The 19,653-nt window shown below is 39.3% G+C and overlaps 1 protein-coding gene across 3 annotated transcripts in view; it reads right to left on the bottom strand.

Annotated features, from left to right (window-relative positions):
* Window positions 1-250: 250 nt before the first annotated feature.
* syne3 (spectrin repeat containing, nuclear envelope family member 3) overlaps window positions 251-19,653 on the bottom strand; it is a 57,085-nt gene continuing 37,682 nt past the window's right edge. The window contains exons 10-17 of one of the 3 annotated variants that reach the window (XM_062397926.1): window positions 18,443-18,586; window positions 17,268-17,402; window positions 15,504-15,665; window positions 12,744-12,916; window positions 11,582-12,080; window positions 8,682-8,843; window positions 7,558-7,743; window positions 251-3,183 (exon numbers count right to left, since the gene is read on the bottom strand). In XM_062397926.1, coding sequence (XP_062253910.1) covers window positions 3,001-3,183; window positions 7,558-7,743; window positions 8,682-8,843; window positions 11,582-12,080; window positions 12,744-12,916; window positions 15,504-15,665; window positions 17,268-17,402; window positions 18,443-18,586 — 1,644 coding nt within the window. In that variant the 3' untranslated portion in view covers window positions 251-3,000. Of the gene's footprint in view, window positions 3,184-7,557; window positions 7,744-8,681; window positions 8,844-11,571; window positions 12,081-12,743; window positions 12,917-15,503; window positions 15,666-17,267; window positions 17,403-18,442; window positions 18,587-19,653 lie in introns of those variants that run through there. The other 2 variants (XM_062397927.1, XR_009922111.1) reach the window with 2 other exon arrangements.

Raw genomic sequence — 19,653 nt, 5'->3', positions numbered from 1 at the left:
CTGCCATGAAAAAGCACCATGAAAAACTGTGTGGGTGTACTTATGATAACTGAAGCTATTTTTAAAGGCAAAGGGTAGTCGCAACAAATTCTGATTTGATTTGGTTATTGTTTGTTTGTTGAAATTGTACTGATTGAAATTAGTTGAAAAATACAAACAACTACAGGTCAGAACCATTAACCATACAACAATGGTGAAATTATCATATTCTTGAAACACAATACACTCAAACCATACAAAAATAAACAGCTCAGAATAGGTAAATAGATTTATTTCATCAGGTTAAAAATAACATTGTTTAAATACAAGTTCTTTCAAACAGTTTTTTTTCCAATTTCAAACCTTTAATTAAAGATCTTTTTTTCTTTTTCAAAAAAGCTTTAACTTGACATTCTTCTTCATAAGCAATAGCTAAAACTGACAGAAGGCACTGGCATATAGGTCATCTTTGCATAACATTTGTAGTCCAACAAATGTGACATTGAAATTGAGCTTTTATCTATTTGATTGTCTCACACACACACACACCAGTTGTGCTCAGGATATTCATGTAAAAATTTTTTATGGCATAAGAAATAATTTTGTCCAGGCATTGCATAGTCTTCTTTAAAGGGACACTGGATTTTGCATGTAATACTACATTAACATGCATGACAGGACTAAGCTTTATATTTAGCATGGATGTATAAATGCTATATAGTAAACAAGTGGTTTATAAGGCTATATACTGAATAACTACATATGGTTATGGCAGAGTACAAGCGACCTAGGCATACATACAAATCTGAGACCATGATAAATAAATACTGCTTCAATTCGTGGTGAGTCTGTTAACTTTAAAGGTGCTGCATATAGCATATTTCTACATTTTAAAAGCACTCAACATTGCCATACACACCATAGGCTTGTTGGTGATAATGTATATGATATTAACTCTGTGTTTCCACTTCTGATGTAAGGTCGGATCAAGCTAATGAATATCTGTGCTTTGCTTGATCTATGTTGGCAGCTATCTGCATCTGAATTATAATTTGAAAGTTAGTCATCCAGGTCACGGTATCTTCATAAGTTACAAGTGTGCATAAGCAAACTCCTGAAGGTAAAGTTTATAGTTCTCAAACTTAGATTTTTGAAACAATGGCACCGACAGTTTTGTAACCAAATTGAATCTACATTGTATTATTGCATAGCAATATCTAGGCAGTGGGGTCTTATTTACTTTCGTGAGATTTACAATTATGTCTAAACCGAAGCAGAATTGAACAAGTACTTACACACATACCTTAACAAGTGTGAAGTTACACAACGCACAAAGGCTCTATTGCAGTATCAAGATACTCATGAGTCGCTAAATGAGATTTATATTATATTTATATTTATACAAACACTGTTTTAGGGACTTTTATAATTTAACTTCTTCTAGCTATCATTTATCTATTTATTTTATCAATCAGATATTTGTCTAATTTGGATGTCTTTGACTTATTGTGTCTCAATGTCTTCTTTGTGAGCTACTTGATATCACAATGTCCCCATGGGAATGAATTAAGTATCTGTCTTTAAATGTCAAATCTATATTACTATATCAGTAATATAAACAACCCAAAAAGGGAAACTAACAGTCTATGTGATCGTGTGTTGAGGTGATGGGAGTGAGCTTTTAGGAGTGTGCCTGGTGTGAAGAGAGATGGAATATAAGATTTAATACAAGCTATACATATGCGGATCTGCACAAAATATTGTTGCTCAGGCATTGGCATAAACAGCACACTGGTCAACAAAATTAACAGAGGCAAAGGTGTATTGCTTTGTAAATGTTTTCACTGGTGGATTAGGCTGTGAAAATGATCTATCACCATGTTCAAACCTAAATAGCATCCCAGGAAAGAACAGCTATCATGAGGTGGTTGTACAGTTAAAAAGAGCTTCAAAGAAATAACTAATATAAATTGCTTTAGTCTTACTGAAACATGAATAGATTTTTCACTTTCCTCTTGTGTGGTACATTGTAGTCCTGCCGATACTTCTGGGTATTGTGATGTCACATGACATCACTGACTGTCATGTGATGTAATGTCAGTCTGGCACATCTCCTAACACAGGCAACTAAAGCAAGAGCGGGGTTTACATTTCCTACCTATCTCAACACAGCCAATGTAGCCAATCAGAGAAGACTGGCCATTATCAAGAGGGGGCCTCGAAGAGACAGGAGCTTAAACAAGAAAATAGACCATATTATACGGAAAGCAATGCGTTTTCTGATCATTAGAGCATATAAAGCTTTATAAGTAATGACCTAATATAAAATTATTAACCTGAATGAGTATGTTTGCTTTGAATAGATGCAGATTAGCTGTTATGAATTCTCTGCTAATATTAGAGTTCTTAAAGTCTAATATGCAAGACCACAAAATAATTTTGAGCACTGATTTTAGGATTTGACTAACAACCACATTTAAATTTTTGGCAGGCATAGAACTAAAAAGTAATAAAAAATGATATGAGGGTTGTAAATATTAAATCTTCCAGTCATATTTTACAGTATATGGAAATTCCTGAAATGAGTATGGGATTTAGAATTGAAATACAGTCTTGTTAAGCCTTTGTGGTAGGTATTATGATATTCTTTAAAGTCCAACGGAACAGACATTTGACAAAGCAGCCAAGAATGTATGAATGCAGGGTGCATACATGGTTGGTTTGGTTATTCCAGGTAATGTTAAGTCCATTCTTGTATAAATAATATAAAAGGATACAAAATATTAATCTTTATTTCCTAACATATACTGAAATTAGTTTAAGAGTACTGGTAGTGAAACTAGTATAATCACAAGATCAAAGGGTTTGAAGTGTCACAGCCTTTATATTGAACTGAAATATTAAGGTTGTGTCTTGTTATTCGTGGTGCAATAGTCATGGATGATGATCAAAGGGCAGGCGAATGTGGAACCTCAATAATTACAGTTAAAATGTTCTACATAGGCCATGGCTGTAAGATGGTTATGTGGGTGGAGGTCCGTCATAGCGAAGCATGATGTTGAAGGATCGGGCAAAGTTGTTGGAGAACGAGCAGCTGTTGCCTTCATCCATGAGGGGCAGGAGGAACAACAGGAGCAGCAGTGCCAGTAGAGGGATCCATAGAATAAAAGCCAGCCGACATACCCGCTGCAACAACCCGGGCTTCTGCAACAACAGCAGCAACACAGGGTTAAAACACATACACACTCAAATTGCACTAAATTGAAGCATCTGGCTAGGCTGCCACCTAGCCAGAAGAAGGGTACTGTTTTCATCCCCATCTGTGCGTTTATGAAATAAGAAGTGATGTAAGTAATACAGATGTAAAGTTATGTACAGAAAAGAAGATAAGAATATATATATACAGGACAAGGTTTCACTAGATTAATAAATACTGTGCTGTATGAAAATACATATGCAGCAGATTAATATAAATATATAGAGATAATGGGTTGTTAAGGTGAATACTTATATGACGAATATATGTACAGGACAATAGCAGCAGATGAATAATTATTTCAGTTTATTAATAAATATATTTAAAGCACATATGAGTAGGGGGGGGGGGGGTTGCAAAAAGAGTAATTGACTTCAGTGCACGTGTTGGGGGGTGTTAGGAGTTCCTCCTTCTATAACCACACTTCCAACAACTTCATCTTCATCCCCTTCGCTCTCCTCTTTCACCCCCCTGTCTCCCAATCAACTTCTGACCTTGGTAACCTCCGCCCGCCCGACCACCTGCCCCCTTGACCCCATCCCTTCTCACATTCTCCAGTCTATTGCCCCTGACCTTCTTCCTTTTCTTACCCATCTAATCAACACTTCCCTGTCAACTGGCTGCTTCCCTAATTCTCTGAAGGAGGCAAGAGTAAATCCTCTCCTGAAGAAACCCACTCTGGACCCGTCTGAAGTAAATAACTACAGACCTGTCTCTCTCCTTCCCTTTGTTTCCAAAATTCTTGAGCGTGCTATCTTTAATCAACTTTCCTCCTATCTTAACCACAATAATCTTCTTGACCCTCACCAGTCTGGTTTCAAGGCAGGTTACTCAACTGAGACTGCCCTCCTTGCTGTCTCTCAGCAGCTTCACACTGCTAGAGCAGCCTCTCTCTCCTCTGTCCTCATCCTTCTAGACCTCTCTGCTGCATTCGACACAGTGAACCACCAGATCCTTATTTCCTCCCTTCAGGACCTCTGTGTCTCAGGCTCTGCTTTCTCCCTGCTCTCTTCCTACCTCATTGAACGCACTTATAGGGTAACTTGGAGAGGATCTGTGTCTGAACCTTGTCCCCTCACTACTGGGGTCCCTCAAGGTTCTGTCCTTGGTCCTCTCCTCTTCTCTTTGTACACCAACTCCCTCGGCTCTGTCATTCACTCACACGGCTTTTCCTACCATAGCTATGCCGATGACACCCAACTAATCCTGTCTTTTCCCTGATCAGAAACATAGGTAGCAGCATGAATTACTGCCTGTCTGACCGACATCTCTCAGTGGATGTCTCAACACCACCTGAAGATTAACCTTGACAAGACTGAACTACTTTTCCTTCCAGGGAAAGACTCTCCCATCCACGACCTGACTATTAACTTTGACAACTCTGTGTTAACCCCCACTCAGACGGCTAGGAACCTGGGCGTAACACTCGACAGCCAACTCTCCCTTACTGCCAACATTACTGCAACAACACGGTCCTGTAGATTCATGCTGTACAACATCAGGAGAATACGCCCCCTTCTCACTCAGAAGGCGGTGCAGGTTCTGGTCCAGGCTCTGGTCATCTCACGTCTAGATTACTGTAACTCCCTCCTGGCAGGTCTACCTGCTACTGCCATCCGACCTTTGCAGCTCATCCAGAATGCAGCAGCTAGACTGGTTTTTAACCAACCTAAATTCACTTGCTCCCTCACTGCGAGCTAAACACTCTTCAAAAACACGACTGTTTTCCGTCCTGGCTCCTAAATGGTGGAATGAGCTCCCCATTGACATCCGGACATCAGAAAGTCTACACATCTTCCGCCGAAAACTAAAAACATACCTCTTCCGACTTTACCTTGAATAATAATAAAAAAAAAAAAAAAACACTAACAACTTTTTGAAACTAACACTCTAGCAGCACTTAAATGGCACTTACTTATAGCACTTTGTAGTTTTGCTTTATTTGAAGAAATTGGACTTTCTTGATTCTTGTCGTCCTTGGTATGTACCCTCGGGTTTGAATGCACTTATTGTAAGTCGCTTTGGATAAAAGCGTCAGCTAAATGAAATGTAATGTAATAATCAAGAATCAGCATTAAATTTACTTTATACAAAGTGCTATTAATATTAGCACGTAGTCTAATCACCCCATTTGCTGTTTTCTCTTCTTTTTTATTGTTCAGTGAGAGAAACCTAGTCTTTGTTGGGCATGAACAAGTGCTCTGAAGTCAGGTTGAATGTCTGAGGTGGATAGAGAGATCTCGGATGTCCTTGCCCTTCTTTTCACAAAACTCTCGAATCTCTGGTCTCATACGCTTTTAAGCACTTTGCCCAGACTGAGCCATCAGACCGCTGTGTGGTAACCTATGTCACCATGTTTAGTCTCGTGCTCCTCCAAAAGTGCAACAAACTATCTGTGATTCAATGCTCTGCCCCGATAAATTTAGTTAAAACAGCACTCACTAATGTTTATCTCGCGTGTCTGCATTTGCAGCCTGTTTCTGTAACGTGTTGTGAAATTGATGAAGATGTCTTCTTACTTTGCTTGTGTTCTGTCGACTTGCATGTGTTTTCTTAAGTTGCAGTGCGTTGAGCTCTCAGTGCCACCGTAGATAAAGCTAGCAGTCACTGACTTTTTAAAATTACTTCTTAAAATGTATATAGACTTGCGTTGATGTGATAGTGATTTTACTGTGATTTTATTATTTTGTTTACACCTTTTATTGTACTTTTTAACTTATTTTTATTTTCATTTTACTGCTTTTACGTGTTTATTTTTTTATTTACTTTCTTACGTTGTTATCAAAGCACTTTGTAAAGTCTGTTTTTAAAAGTGCTATATAAATAAAGATAATCATTATTATAAAAAAGCAACATTCTCTGAGATACGACTGTCATGTCACCCCATCATCAATGTCTCTAATAGAGTCTCCATCAGTGACATCACAGCAAGTGTAAAATTAATGGAGGATTGTTGTTTTTGCTAATACATGTGAGTGCATTTTGAGTACTATTTCGACAAAATACTTAGTAAAATGACAATTGTGCTGTCACAGTAAGACTCCTACAGAATGAGTGGAGGGTCCGCTAAGCAAAATGTATTTAGTCTTTTTCGCACCTGGCAGTGGGTTCCTACCATCGGAAAAAGTACCAAAAAAGTTAAGGATTTTTGGGGGCATTTTGCCTTTACTTGAGGGTTTACTGAAAGATAGTGTTGGGACCTACTATTGCTGAACAATATACAGGCTTACATGTGTACCCTTAAGGCCTAATTATAGTCCTGCGACTGCAACCGTGGAAGGCCACGCAGCTGCATCGACGGATCCGTTTTGGTTTATGCTTCCTAAACGTGTTGCGCGTGTTGCAACGCAATTCACCGCCAGAACACTAGGCGGAGTAACTTTTTTTTTCGAAAACAAAACACACAAAGAAGAGACGTCTTCTTCTTCGTCGAATGTTTATTTACATCGCCACTCTGGCTCCTCATAGCCTATTTCTGACGGACAAATCGGCCAGTCAGTGACGGGTTATATAAGTGGTCATACTTTCGGATCTCTTCTGCCAAGTGCTCTTTTATTTGGTCCATATTCGTTCTTCTAAATCTTCCGTGATTTCCGCGTATTGTGGGGCATGAAACCAGAAACTAGACTCCGGACGGGATGTAGTCAGCCGACCAATCACAAGCCTTGCGGGCTGCGTGAGGCTCGCGTCGTTTTGTCGTATAGTTAGAAAAATTGGCGGACGCACGCAAGCCACCAGAGGGCTCGAAAGGGGCGTGTTGCGTGTCTTGCGTGCGTCCGTGCAACACGAGTATAATTTGGCCTTTAGCCTGACCACGTCTCTTTTGTCCTGAAGAAAAAAGGAGAGCGCCAAGGACTCACACAGTCTCCCAGGTCTTCAACACCTGAGTGACTTGCAGTCAGCATTGGTCACCCTGACCACAGGCTGTAATGTCACAAGGTACCAAAAGTAACCAGTCCCCTCTGCTCTCTCTCATTAATGATTAATCAGAGTCACAAGTTGATAGAGTTGGCATATTGCCAGGAAGTAACTTTAAAATAAATTTATAACAGATGTGTTTTTCATGCATCTATTACAGTTGACATCCTGACAAAAAGTGTTTTGATAGTCAGGCTTGATAGCCTTAAAGAAAAAGTTAAGACAATATATTGAAAAAATATCTAAAGAGAACAAAATAACATATGGTGAACAACAAGTTAATGTAAAATGTGTTTGAAACAAGGCCCTTCGCCAGGTTTGCGTTTCTCATGAACAGGCAGTTGAGATTATTCTCAACACTCAAAGCAGGCACTTTGGACTCTGAAGTGATAAGTTCTCCTCACCTTAGCATTGCTCCTAGCTCTCATGTCTCCCACATCCTTCAGTTTGGACTTGTAGAGCATCCAGTTGTAGCGAATTTCCTCAAGACCCACATCCTCTGCTGAATCAGAGCCAGACACTCTGCACTGCTTTTCCTTAAGTAACAGCTCAAACTGCTCTTGACCCCAGACCACTCCTGCCTGCAGAGCCTGCATCAGGATCCAGTAGAATCACAATGGCAAATCAAAAAACACACAACAAACAGCCAAACACAACAAATAGGGAATGAACTGCAAATTACAAAACACAACAAAAAGCCAAACAGCACAACAAATATGGAATAACAACTGCAAATATCAAACACAACAACAAAAAGCAAAACACAACAACAAATAGGGAATTATAATTGTAAATCACAACAAACAAGTGGAGCTGTGCAGTGCCCCCCGGATCCAAACAGAAGTTTGCGTAGAGTTTCTTGCAACTGCTTAAAATGCTTGTTTTGTTGTACAATCTTTGCAGTCTTCTGTAGAGTTTGTTAAGCAATTATGCCTAGAGCAGTGGTTCTCAACTGGTCTGGCTTCGGGACCAACCTTCACCCCTTTATGACAAGCCGCGACCCAAATCGAGGAAACGCTAGAGAGGGAAATATTAACTTTTACACTCAATTAGATGCATTTTAATTAAAAAACAAAAAGTGCATCTTAAAGACACACGGTTGTTACGGTTTGAGGGAGGAGATGGACCCAGGATGCAGAGGTTGCAAACAAAAAGGTATTTAATATAAAAAAAGGCTTTAAACAAGACAAAAACAAAACAGGAACACTAACACTAGTAACACTGGCGACAAAGCGCATGGAGAACAAGGAACGAGGAAGCAGTAGAAGCTGGTCGAGACAGCAGGAACAGACACACCATATCTCACGACGTGTGGAGAAACAACTAACGACCCAACCCCAGACAGAGGGAAACAGAGGCTTAAATACACAGAAGGAAGGCAGGGGCAATTACACACAGGTGAAACACATGAGGATTAAAGTTAACAATCAAAGACAGGAAGTGAGACACCAGAAGCTGGAAGAAGACACAGTGAAAGCGACCTCCTGTTTTAGAAACCCTGATTGATTCAATGTTAAAAGACACTTACTTCAAGTGTGTTCTGTTGGATCTTGAGTTCTTTGGCACTGAGGGTTGCTCTCTTGGTGCTGAGGATCCCTGAGAGGAGTTTATTCCCTTTGCAAAGCCACGCCTCAAACTCATTCCTTCTGGATTTGCAGTGTCCTGTGTTCCCCTGCAAACCCCCAAACAACTTTGACAACACATACAAAAGAGGACTCTTAAACAGCACACACCAACACTGTATGAGGTTAGCAGATGTTTTACATTAATTATTTTTGAATATTTGGCTGATGTATGGACTGCAAATTAGTTAGCGGGAAATGCTCACCACAGCAAACAATTGTAACCAGATTCCTGTCCAATTGCAAATTTGCTGTAAAGGTGTTAATAGCAAAACAAAGCTAACCAATGCTCTGAAGTTGGAGAAAATGTGAATATGGTCAGAACTAGTCTTTCCCTAGCCTGGATGGCAGACGAACTTAGCCCCGCCCACAACACTTGAGGTCGGGAAGTTCGGTCTGGCATCGCTCCGTTTGGGAGAAACTATGCCCGAACAGAAGCTGTTCGGACCAATCAAATTGTCAGGGGGGGCTTTATACGATGATGGACAGATGATCAACAGTAACGTAATCAACCACATCACCAAAGAGCGCTTGGGCCCCCAGTCTCTTTTCTCTAATGCCTCAGATGAACACGCTTCTTCAGCATGGTCTCCTTCGTCGTCTGTCCATTTTTTTTTTAACGGGAATGTTCTCAAGCCTATTTGGAATGTTCTCCAAATAGGCTTGAGTGGAGAATACGTAATTTACCCTCAACACCCGACATTTAAGGGAGCAAACAGCGGAGAAGTTCTTCAACATGGATGACATTAAATTAATAATTGAAGTGAAGAAGTACAGTGAGTTGTATGATCCTTGGAATATGTTGTATAAAGACAACACCAAAAAAGACAAATGTTGGGCGGCTGTTGGTTAATGTTGGAGCAACAAGTAAGTATATGCTTTATTCTACTGGCTCAACGGGTGATATTATTAGTGCTGCCCGGCGCTTCAGTGTCTGGTGTGAACAGCCAAGCACCGGCCCGCTAGGGATTAGCGCAGCTCTTTGGCGTCGCCTCCGAAGTTCTCCTTGTATCCTTAAATTATTTTTACAACTCCGGCAAAAAACGTTTTTACTGATCTTCTTCTTCTACTTCTTCTAGCGTTTGTGCAGTTGAGTTCTGTTGACAACGACTATGCGTCGCTTAAAATACATCACATACTTCGTTGCTCTGATTGGTTGTAGGTCTATCCAATTGAGCGAAGAGGCATTCCTTGTTCGATTGAAACATCCCCCATAATCACAGCCCATTGGAGTGGTATCAGACTCATATCTGACTAGAATTATGAGTATGACAACGTCAGGCTAGTCTTTCCCTACAACTGCTACCTCTTTTTTCAATAAATACTAAGTACAGAAGTCTACAAGTTGACAGCTTCCCTATTATTTGCTTATGGTCTCTTTGTATAAAATGTTATATTTACTACTTTTTTGACAATTTTATGTGTGTGGTTGTTAGAGCTTTACCACCTGTCACATTTGAACAATCAGTACAAAGAATAAACTATTGTGTCCAACAAAGATAAGATACTAATTTAACCAACTTAACGGCGGGTTCACACCGGACGCGGAAGTGACGCCGAAGCGAGGTGTAGGCGCTAATCCCTAGCGCGCCGGCGCTTGGCTGTTCACATCGGACGCGGAAGCGATGCCGAAGCGTGGCGTAAGCGCTGCTACTTCCACATTTTGTCAAATGCTAGCCCATAGTTACTTGTAATATTAGAATGTAATATTGCAAGGTCTTACTTTGTAAAGTGCCTGAAGACAATGCATGTTGTGATTTAGCCCTATTCAAATACAATCTAATTTAATTAAAAATATGGCTCCAAAGTTAAGCTAGTAGCAGAGAATATCGTTACCTGACTTTTACTAGTTGATGGCATTGATGTTTTTATTCGATAATCACAAATGAAAATAACACCAAAGGACTATGAAGATATTGTGACTATATCTTCATATCAAGCGCAGTTCTGAGGACACCTTTTATCCAAGAAGGGGAACTGGAACAGAGAAGGCCCCCTCCTCTGACCAAGAGCGGTCAGTTCAAGCAAGCCCAAGACTGGGAAATGCTTACAATGCTTAAAAAAAACATACAGTCCCATCACACATTGTCACCACCATCCTAAAACTACACTTGGACCAACACCTTAGTTGTTTTTGCTTTGTTTTTACTCTATGTAGGGTTGGTTTGCTTGAGGAGATAAAATGGTAATTATTAATTACTGCTATCATGTGTGAAGGAAAGAAAGATCTGCATGTACTTATGGAAATGTTCCCATTGCGGGATTAATAAAGGATTTCTTAATCTTAGTTCACATCGGACGCGGAAGCGATGCCGAAGCGTGGCGTAAGCGCTAATACTGTCACATTCCTTTGCTGTTATCAGCCTGCAGTAAAAACGACATTTAATCATATTTTCAAGCATATACTTACTTGTTGCTCCAAAAGTTACTGCAACAGCGTCCCAACATGTGTCCTTTTTTGTGTTGTCATTATACAACATGTTCCGAGGATCATACAACTCACTGTACTTCTCCACTTCAATTATTAATTTAATGTCATCCATGTTGAAGAACTTCTTTGCTCGCGTCAAGCGAAAAAAATAGACAACGCCGAAACGATCGCTTCACGGTGCTGCGCTTACACCTCGCTTCGGCGTCCGGTGTGTTCAGCACAACAATTTAACATGGGATTGGGTGGGAGCCAGCAGTTTTTTTGGGGCTTGGCGCTGCGCTTACGCCACGCTTTGGCATCGCGTCCGGTGTGAACCCGGCGTAACCCTTCCCCTGCCCTCTCAATAGCTTATTTCGCCCCCTCACCATAGCTCACCATTGCAGTTAATGCTGCTACTCCTCTGTCTCCAATCAGGATGTGATTGTCATTCCCTGTTGATTTATTATCAGGCCATTCAGCTGTGTCTTTGGGAACACCCTGGCTGCAATGAATGCTCAAATCCAAGGAATCTATTTCATCTCCATTAAATGAGTGCTGGCTGTCCTTCTCTGTCCTTGATGGAGTGAAATGTTCATCATCTTCTGCAGCAAGCATGAATTGGCCTTCAGCATGGCCCTGGATCCATTCACTCCGCCCTGTCAGCAACCCCTCCCCTGCCTCTCCCTCCAGACTATCTCCTTGTCCAGACCCAGGGCTTACAAAAGCTCCAAACGTCTCTGTTGACTGATCTTGTTTTTTGCCTCTCTGACTCCTTGAGCCTCCTGCCAGGAACTCACTGTCATCCTGCCCTAGGCTGAGTTCTGTTAGGAATGAGCTGTCTACAGAAAGGGCTCTATCCTTCCATGCTGTCAACTCCATGGAGCTGTTCAGTAACCTGAGAGGAAAAAAGAAACACAATGCGGTAAGGGTTTGCATTATTCACCAGTTCAACATATGTGTGTCTAATACATCACAACAACACAAAGAGAGCTTTATATAACGGTGCAGCGCTGATCATTTATCATTAACCGTCCGTCGTGGGAATCCTGAATACACATATTTGTCCCCACTGTTCCACAATAATCAGTTGGTTCACCAACTCTTCTCTCTGTTTCACTTTGTGCTTGTGTGACATAGCTTAATTACATATCTTTTTGTCATCAATGTTTTGTAACTGATAAAAGAGATATACCTTATCTGGCCTCTGCAATCCCAACCCCTCCAAAAAATATCAGATTGAAATAAAAAAATCCTCCATGAATTTAGCCTCATTTTATCATTACCTGCGTGATAACAGTGATAAAGGACATGAGAAAACGTGATCATAGACTGTAGAATAGGGCAGTTCTATCTGCAATGTGACCCTTCCCCTCCCAAGGTGGCAGAACCGGCATGATTCTAAGACATTCAGACAAATTATCCCACTCCATTCAATTTGAGGTGTTTGGCATATTTTCACACTCTTTCAGCATTTGTGGAACAGTCTTTCTAAATATCACCACACAATTGGTATACCAAACTAAAAAACAACCTCCTAATTGTACCCTATTTCGGATACCTGTGAAGATTGAGACTCATGTTGTAGAGGGACAACCAGGACTTTCGTAGCCGCTTCATGTCTTGCAGAATGTGTATCTGCCCCTCCTCTGAAGTCGTCTCCAAAACCCTCTGACCCTGGACCTCCATCTGCTGTAGCTGAATCTCCTTCTCTGGAAATTCTCCCAGTGCTCTCTGTGGACAGGGACATAAAGTGGTCAGAGAGAGAAAAAATTAGTCAGACTCCATTAACAGTCAGACTTCATCATGGAGTAATCATTATGTCTTATTTGTGGAAGCCACCATAGATTGTATTTCTTGTGTTTTAGTGGTTTTGATACAATGTGAAATTTTGCATCACAGTAAGAAATATTTTCAGTATAAAGTCAAAGCATATCTGCGGTATATTGTGTATTATCTTTTGCAGAGACATCTATTCTTCTGCGAAATGCACACATTTGGTAAATAAAAATGACCCCCCCTTTTCCACTTATCTCTCCTCTCTACCCAATTTCTCTCCTCTAACCCCAACACTGAGTCTGATTCTACAGGCTACTTCCACTTTTGTCAAATGCTAGCCCATTGTGGAAACTATTGTTTCCACAATGGGCTAGCATTTGACAATATTGCAAGGTCTTACATTGTAAAGTGCCTGAAGACAAGGCATGTTGTGATTTAGCCCTATTCAAATACAATCTAATTTAATTAAAAATATGGCTCCAAAGTTAAGCTAGTAGCAGAGAATATCGTTACCTGACTTTTACTAGTTGATGGCATTGACGTTTTTATTCGATAATCACAAATGAATATAACACCAACGGATTATGAAGATATTGTGACCAAAATATCAAGCGCAGTTCCGAGGACACCGTTTATCCAAAAAGGGGAACTGGAACAGAGAAGGCCCCCTCCTCTGACCAAGAGTGGTCAGGTCAAGCAAGCCCAAAACTGGGAAATGCTTATAATGCTTACAAAAAGCATGCAGTCCCATCACACAGTCACCACCATCCTACAACAACACTTTTACTCTATGTAGGGTTGGTTTGCTTGAGGAGATAAAGTGGTAATTATTAATTATTGCTATCATGTGTGAAGGAAAGAAAGATCTGCATGTACTTATGGAAATCTTCCCATTTCGGGATTAATAAAGGATTTCTTAATCTTAATCTTAGGACATAAATGCTACATAAATACGGTCTGTTACCACCTTTCGCTTGTGAGGGGAAGGGGAACATAAAAAACATATGTTAACGGTTAAAATGACTTATTTATTCAGAAAAGGTTTGGAATCAGATTGTAAAAATACAAAAGGTGAGGGCTGAAGGATGCTGCCCAAATCAAAGACATAGTTTTATCGAAAGGGTACTAAATTTAGTGCTAACTATTTAAGCAATAAGCAGGAACTAAACAAAATCAATACCATTACAATCAGGCTAACAACACCAGCATGTTATGTAGTACAATAATATTATTGTTGAGCATGTTTGGCGAGCTGAGTGCAGCTGTCATGACTGGCATGTTGGCTGGACTTAAATACTACTAATAATAGTAGGACGGGGGCCTACCAATCAGAGAGCAGGCAACAGGAAATGAGCAGCAGGCGAAGGTGGTGGAAGGCCACGGCTTCCCCAGCTAGTTAACCATGGACCACGGAGGGCTCACCTTAATTTATATAAATTTCCACAGTAGAATTTAGTCAGAGGAGGCGGAGCGAGATTTGATGGAGCAACGTTGATACATTCAATATCTGTTTTCAAATTCTGTGTTCATTCTATTCTCTACTTATTCTCTTCTTCCGAACAATGATTCACTGACAGCAAAAACCATCAATAATCTGAATTTGTTCCATGTATCATCTAGGGTAGCCACCAATCAGAAGGTTTCACCCGCCCTTGACTTTTGATGACTGAGTTGACAGTTTTATTTTGTTGTGTTCAGCAGATTACGCAGAGTATAAATAAATGCATAATTACAATTTAAAATATATAAATAGCTGTATAAATTAATGTGTAAATAAAAAAAATTGTAAATTGTAATCAGGGTAATCACATGGTAGCTGTGATTAATCACCCTTTCTAAATGCCCGAAAAATCCCCTCGTTCGCTTTATATTGTTGTGGGAACAGAAAGATAAATGACAGAAGATATATAAATTTAACATTTGTTATTTAATTGATGACAAGTCCAAATGATTTTGAGTTATTAAGATTGAAAAATTCAAATAAATCAAACAATTTTTTTTTATTGGGATGATTTAGGTAATAAACGTACGGTCATGTGTTTGGTTATGACTCACTGGTGTTGGATCATGTCGGCGCGTCTATATTTCACTGTTCATCTACATAATCATTTTCATCATTATCTTTTTAGATACTGGTTTTCACTGTGGGCAAGGTGAACAAGCAGTGCAAGCTTTTAGCTCTTAACTTGCATACCTCAACTTAGCACTGATTTCTCTCTGTATCTCTTCCGTTCGCACTGTGCCTGAGTTTACACATGTGTGTGTCGCTTTGTGTGTGTGTCAGCACAAGAGAAAGAGTAAGAGAGTGAATGGAGTCAGGAAAAGCTGAATTTATGAATGAATGTGCGAAGCTCTGACGAAAGATTTTACTCATCTAAGAGAAGTATCAATCATTATGTGGTGATCAGGGTTAATAGTGTGACATTTCAAACAAATCAACATTTAAACTGTTGCAGGTCAGAGAAATACACAAGAACTCTAAGCTCTTCTAAAAACTGCGGATTGTGAGCACAGAGTCCAAAACAAACAAAAAAAAACAGACCTCTGCTTCATGTTGGCGGCCCTCTATGCTCCATTCTCCAGCAGAGCTGTGAAATGACTTCAACTTTTGCTTCATGATCATCAGCCACTTCTCTATGTTCAGCAGGCTGCCATGGAAGCTCTCATGAACTGCAACGCTCTCCTCACTCTCATGCAGCTTTGTCTAAAAAAACAAAAATGATGAGTAGGTAAAAGAAAATAATTAGAAGCATCACACCAACGTAAGAGTATGTTATATTATTTCCCTTCTGCTTTTGGCTATTTGAACTGCTCTCTCATTAAGCTACTAATAAAAAGACTAACAACATCATGCACACACCGTCTTTTTGTATCCCGTGTCCTCTGTATCTCCTCGTGTAAGCTTCAAGTGTTTTCCACTGTGTGTTTTAGTTTTTTCTGTTAAAGACTGATTTTCATTAAAAGACATATTTTGTTAAACCCTGGGTCTGTCTGCCGCACACTTTCTGACAGTTTCAGTGTGTCCACCAACCCACTCACTGTTGTAACCACACATTTGACATTGTACTATTATATGGTGTTAAAATGTAACATCTAATAGTACTTCAACATAATCCTTTTGTATCCACCATAATTTCATAACCTTTCATTTCTTATTATCAGACTACATGCCATTAATCCAAAACCCATTTTCTAGAGGTCTATCGTATAACCATTTTGGGAACTAATCCCAGAAACATTTAACTCAGTATCATCAATCTATATAACTGACGAATTCTTTAAAAACCCTAGTGCAACTGAAATTAACCATCTTGTCACTAGCTCGTCTAACTCGCAGCAATAAACATTAGACTCCATAACGCCTCTGTGTAAAACATAGTAAATTACTAGTATAATTCCAACACATGAAATAAAACAAGCTTAAAGAAAACTAGAAAGGAAGGGGCACTCCAACAACTGTGTTGAAAATCTGGACTTGGAGGTTTTAGCCAACTACAGACGGATATCCAACCTCCCCTACCTGTCTAAAAAACTTGAAAAGGTTGTATCCAAACAGCTTTCAAAGGTTTCTCCAGGAAAAACTCACTACTGACCTTCTAATAGCTTCAGATCCAGCTTCTGTTCTTGTTCTGTTAGATCTTAGTGCAGCATTCAACACTATTGACCATCACATTTTACTACAGAGACTAGAACAGTTAATTGGCATTAAAGGAACCATCCTAAGCTGGTTTGAATCCTATTTATCAGATCAATTCCAATTTGTGCAAAGCAATGATGAGTCATCTGTGTGCCCCAAAGTTGTTCTGTGCTCGGCCCAATTTTATTCACATTATATATGCTTCCACTAGGAAATATTATCAGGACACACTCAGTGTAATCGATTAACTAAACTTCAAGTATGTATCAAGGAGAGAAAACCGTGGATAGCCTGCAATTTGTTCCTATTAAATTCAGATAGAGCAGAAGTTCTAATACTCAGCCCTAACCTCCTTAGAGATGCATTACCTGATGACATAGCTATTCTAGGGAAGCTTTCAGCAATTTGGGAGTGATCTTTAATCCTGATTTGTCCTTTGATTTTCATTTAAAACACATTTCTAGGACTGCCTTCTTTCACTTATGTAACATCAAAAAATCTGATATACCCTGTCTCAAAAAGATCCAGAAAATGTGTCCACACCTTTGTTACATCGAGACTTGATTATTGTAATTCCTTATTATCAAGGGCCACAACTTGTATTTGTTTATAGACATATATTTTTCAAATCAGAATTTGTCAATAATTCAACTGAACATTTAATCTTACCCGGACTGCCTTTTGAAGATGTTTCCAGTCATTATACAGCCTCTCAAAATTAGTCCTGTTGCTCTGAACGGAGGAGACCAGAATCTCCAGTGCTGTGATATGGACTTCACAGTCCACCAGGTCCCTCTGGATCATCTGAGCACACACAACACCATTGGATATAATGCAAAATATATATACAGAGCTGTCAAAATATGCCAATATTGATGATTATTGTAATTTAAAAAAACATATTTATGATGTATATTGTATTAATCACAATATTTTGTAAATAAATCATGCACATTCTAAATAATTTTCGTTCTGTTGTGATGCAGTCACTATCTGGTGCGCACGCAATTTGTTGATTAGCAAGCGTTGTATGTGGGGAATGTGAAACAATAGCAGGTCAATTTTTGTAGTCCTCGGGCATAATTCATTCACCAAAAACAACATAAAACACAAAATAAATATTAAAGATAGAATTGATTATAAAACTATAGATATGCTGATATAATTTTGTGAATTGTTTTGAGTCCACAGTAATTGTTGAGTGAAAATCGTATATTGTGACAGCCCTATATCCAATGTGGTTTTCATGAGAACTGAAAGTTTACACCTTTTGTGTTAAATAATATCCGATGCAGTCAAAATCGTATGTACCACAATTAAAAAATAATCAAAGCTAATCTTTTTTTCCTATATTCAGTATCATAACAAAGCACAATTCTAGTTGATTGATTAATCAACCAATGTGACAACAATAAAAGCATCCACTGTGTGCATAGTGATTGAAAACATAACTCACATTTTAAGGTCTTGCAATTTGATTTTCTATGTCAACAAAAATTAAACCAGTCAATGCCTATAGGTTGGGAACCAGATAAGTAAAATGTAGGATGCTTTCAAAAATTACCATTGTGTAAAGCATATGTGGTAAATGAGCTACATGCACAAAATAAAATGTCCTTGGTTCTGTTTAAGTATTTGTGTCTTTCCTCAGATTGAATACATATCAATACAACATAGTTATATATGATCTTGTAAATGTTTAAGTTTGCACAGCAATTGACCTCAATTTATCAGCTTATACTACTGGAAGCTTTATACAATAGTCTACACAAAGCATCTTGAGGTCCAGCAAACATATTGGCTAACATTGGCTTGGCCCTGGTCTGACTTGGGATTTAACTCACCCTATACTGGTCTAACTGACTTTTCTTGGCCAAAATGTCGGGGTGAAGGCCATCCGCAACAACCAGTGTGTCTTGAAGATAGGCCAGCTTAGCGTGGATCAACTTGTAGGCATCACCGAAATCCTTGGTTCTTGATATCAAGGCCTTAGAGCAGGAAAGATGATAGTGTGTTATAACATCAGTCATTTCTTGACTATATGTTGAAGTCAGCGTATGTGCTTATTTTCACATTCTCTATAGTAAAATCAAAACTATGGCACATCATTACCACCTTCAAACTCTTTTTCGAAATTATATTTGTGATTGCAACTGAATGTAATGCAAAAGAAACCCAAAACTAAAATGTTGAGCATGTTAAGAAGTTGTTATTACATTTGGTGCAAATATCAGTGAGAGTTTTGTTAAATGTTTTATTCAAATTTCTGTTTATTTGAATATTAGGGATAATTCACAGAGTCAACATTTGAAATCCAGCCTACATTAATCCCGTCCCATGTGCCCTCCCCCCACCCCAACCAAGCATCCCCTTGAAAGACACACCACCAACTATTTAAGTAAACTTCGATATACAATATTGAGTAAATAGCACACCGGTCATATGTAGGATCAGTATTAGGGTATATTCTGGCTAATTTCTCCTTAATGACATGGAGACGATGAAATATCTTAAGCTGTATTAGACCATGCTTAGCACAGGGGGAGGAGGAATGAACCCGGCCAAGGATTGAAGCCCACTGACCATCAGCAAATGACAGGCCTTGGTCTTGTTCCCAAAGTGTCCTATTAGGTTATTCGGAGACTGTGGGTTTATCCCCTCAATCTCTACATAAATCCAGGAGATGGCGCCCTTGAGACCAGCATTAAATCCTAGGAGACTATCTAAGGGCGTGCTTGCTCAGGGAAAGAATGGTAACCCATTTATACAAAGGGCCTAATCTGTAGGTCTCGAAAGAAAGGGGAACGTATACTTCTCTGACAATTGATCAAATGAAGCAAACACCTTGTGAACATATAGATCCTTAAAAAGTCTAATTCCCATTACCATGCCAGGATCGAAAGGCCAGGGGTCTCAAATTTTTAAAACAGTGCGTAGGATTCATACTAAAAGTATACATTAGCACAAAAGCCGGAAATGGCGTACGCAAAAGAAAATTCCGATTTATAAAACCGTTAACACGCACACCTGAACGCATCTGTGTGCCTGCTCTGTG

This window comes from Platichthys flesus, chromosome 10 (assembly GCF_949316205.1).
Source record: "Platichthys flesus chromosome 10, fPlaFle2.1, whole genome shotgun sequence".
Taxonomy (NCBI): Eukaryota; Metazoa; Chordata; class Actinopteri; order Pleuronectiformes; family Pleuronectidae; genus Platichthys; species Platichthys flesus.
The sequence above is the reverse complement of the archived record's forward strand: the minus strand, read 5'-3'. Positions and strand labels throughout refer to the sequence as shown.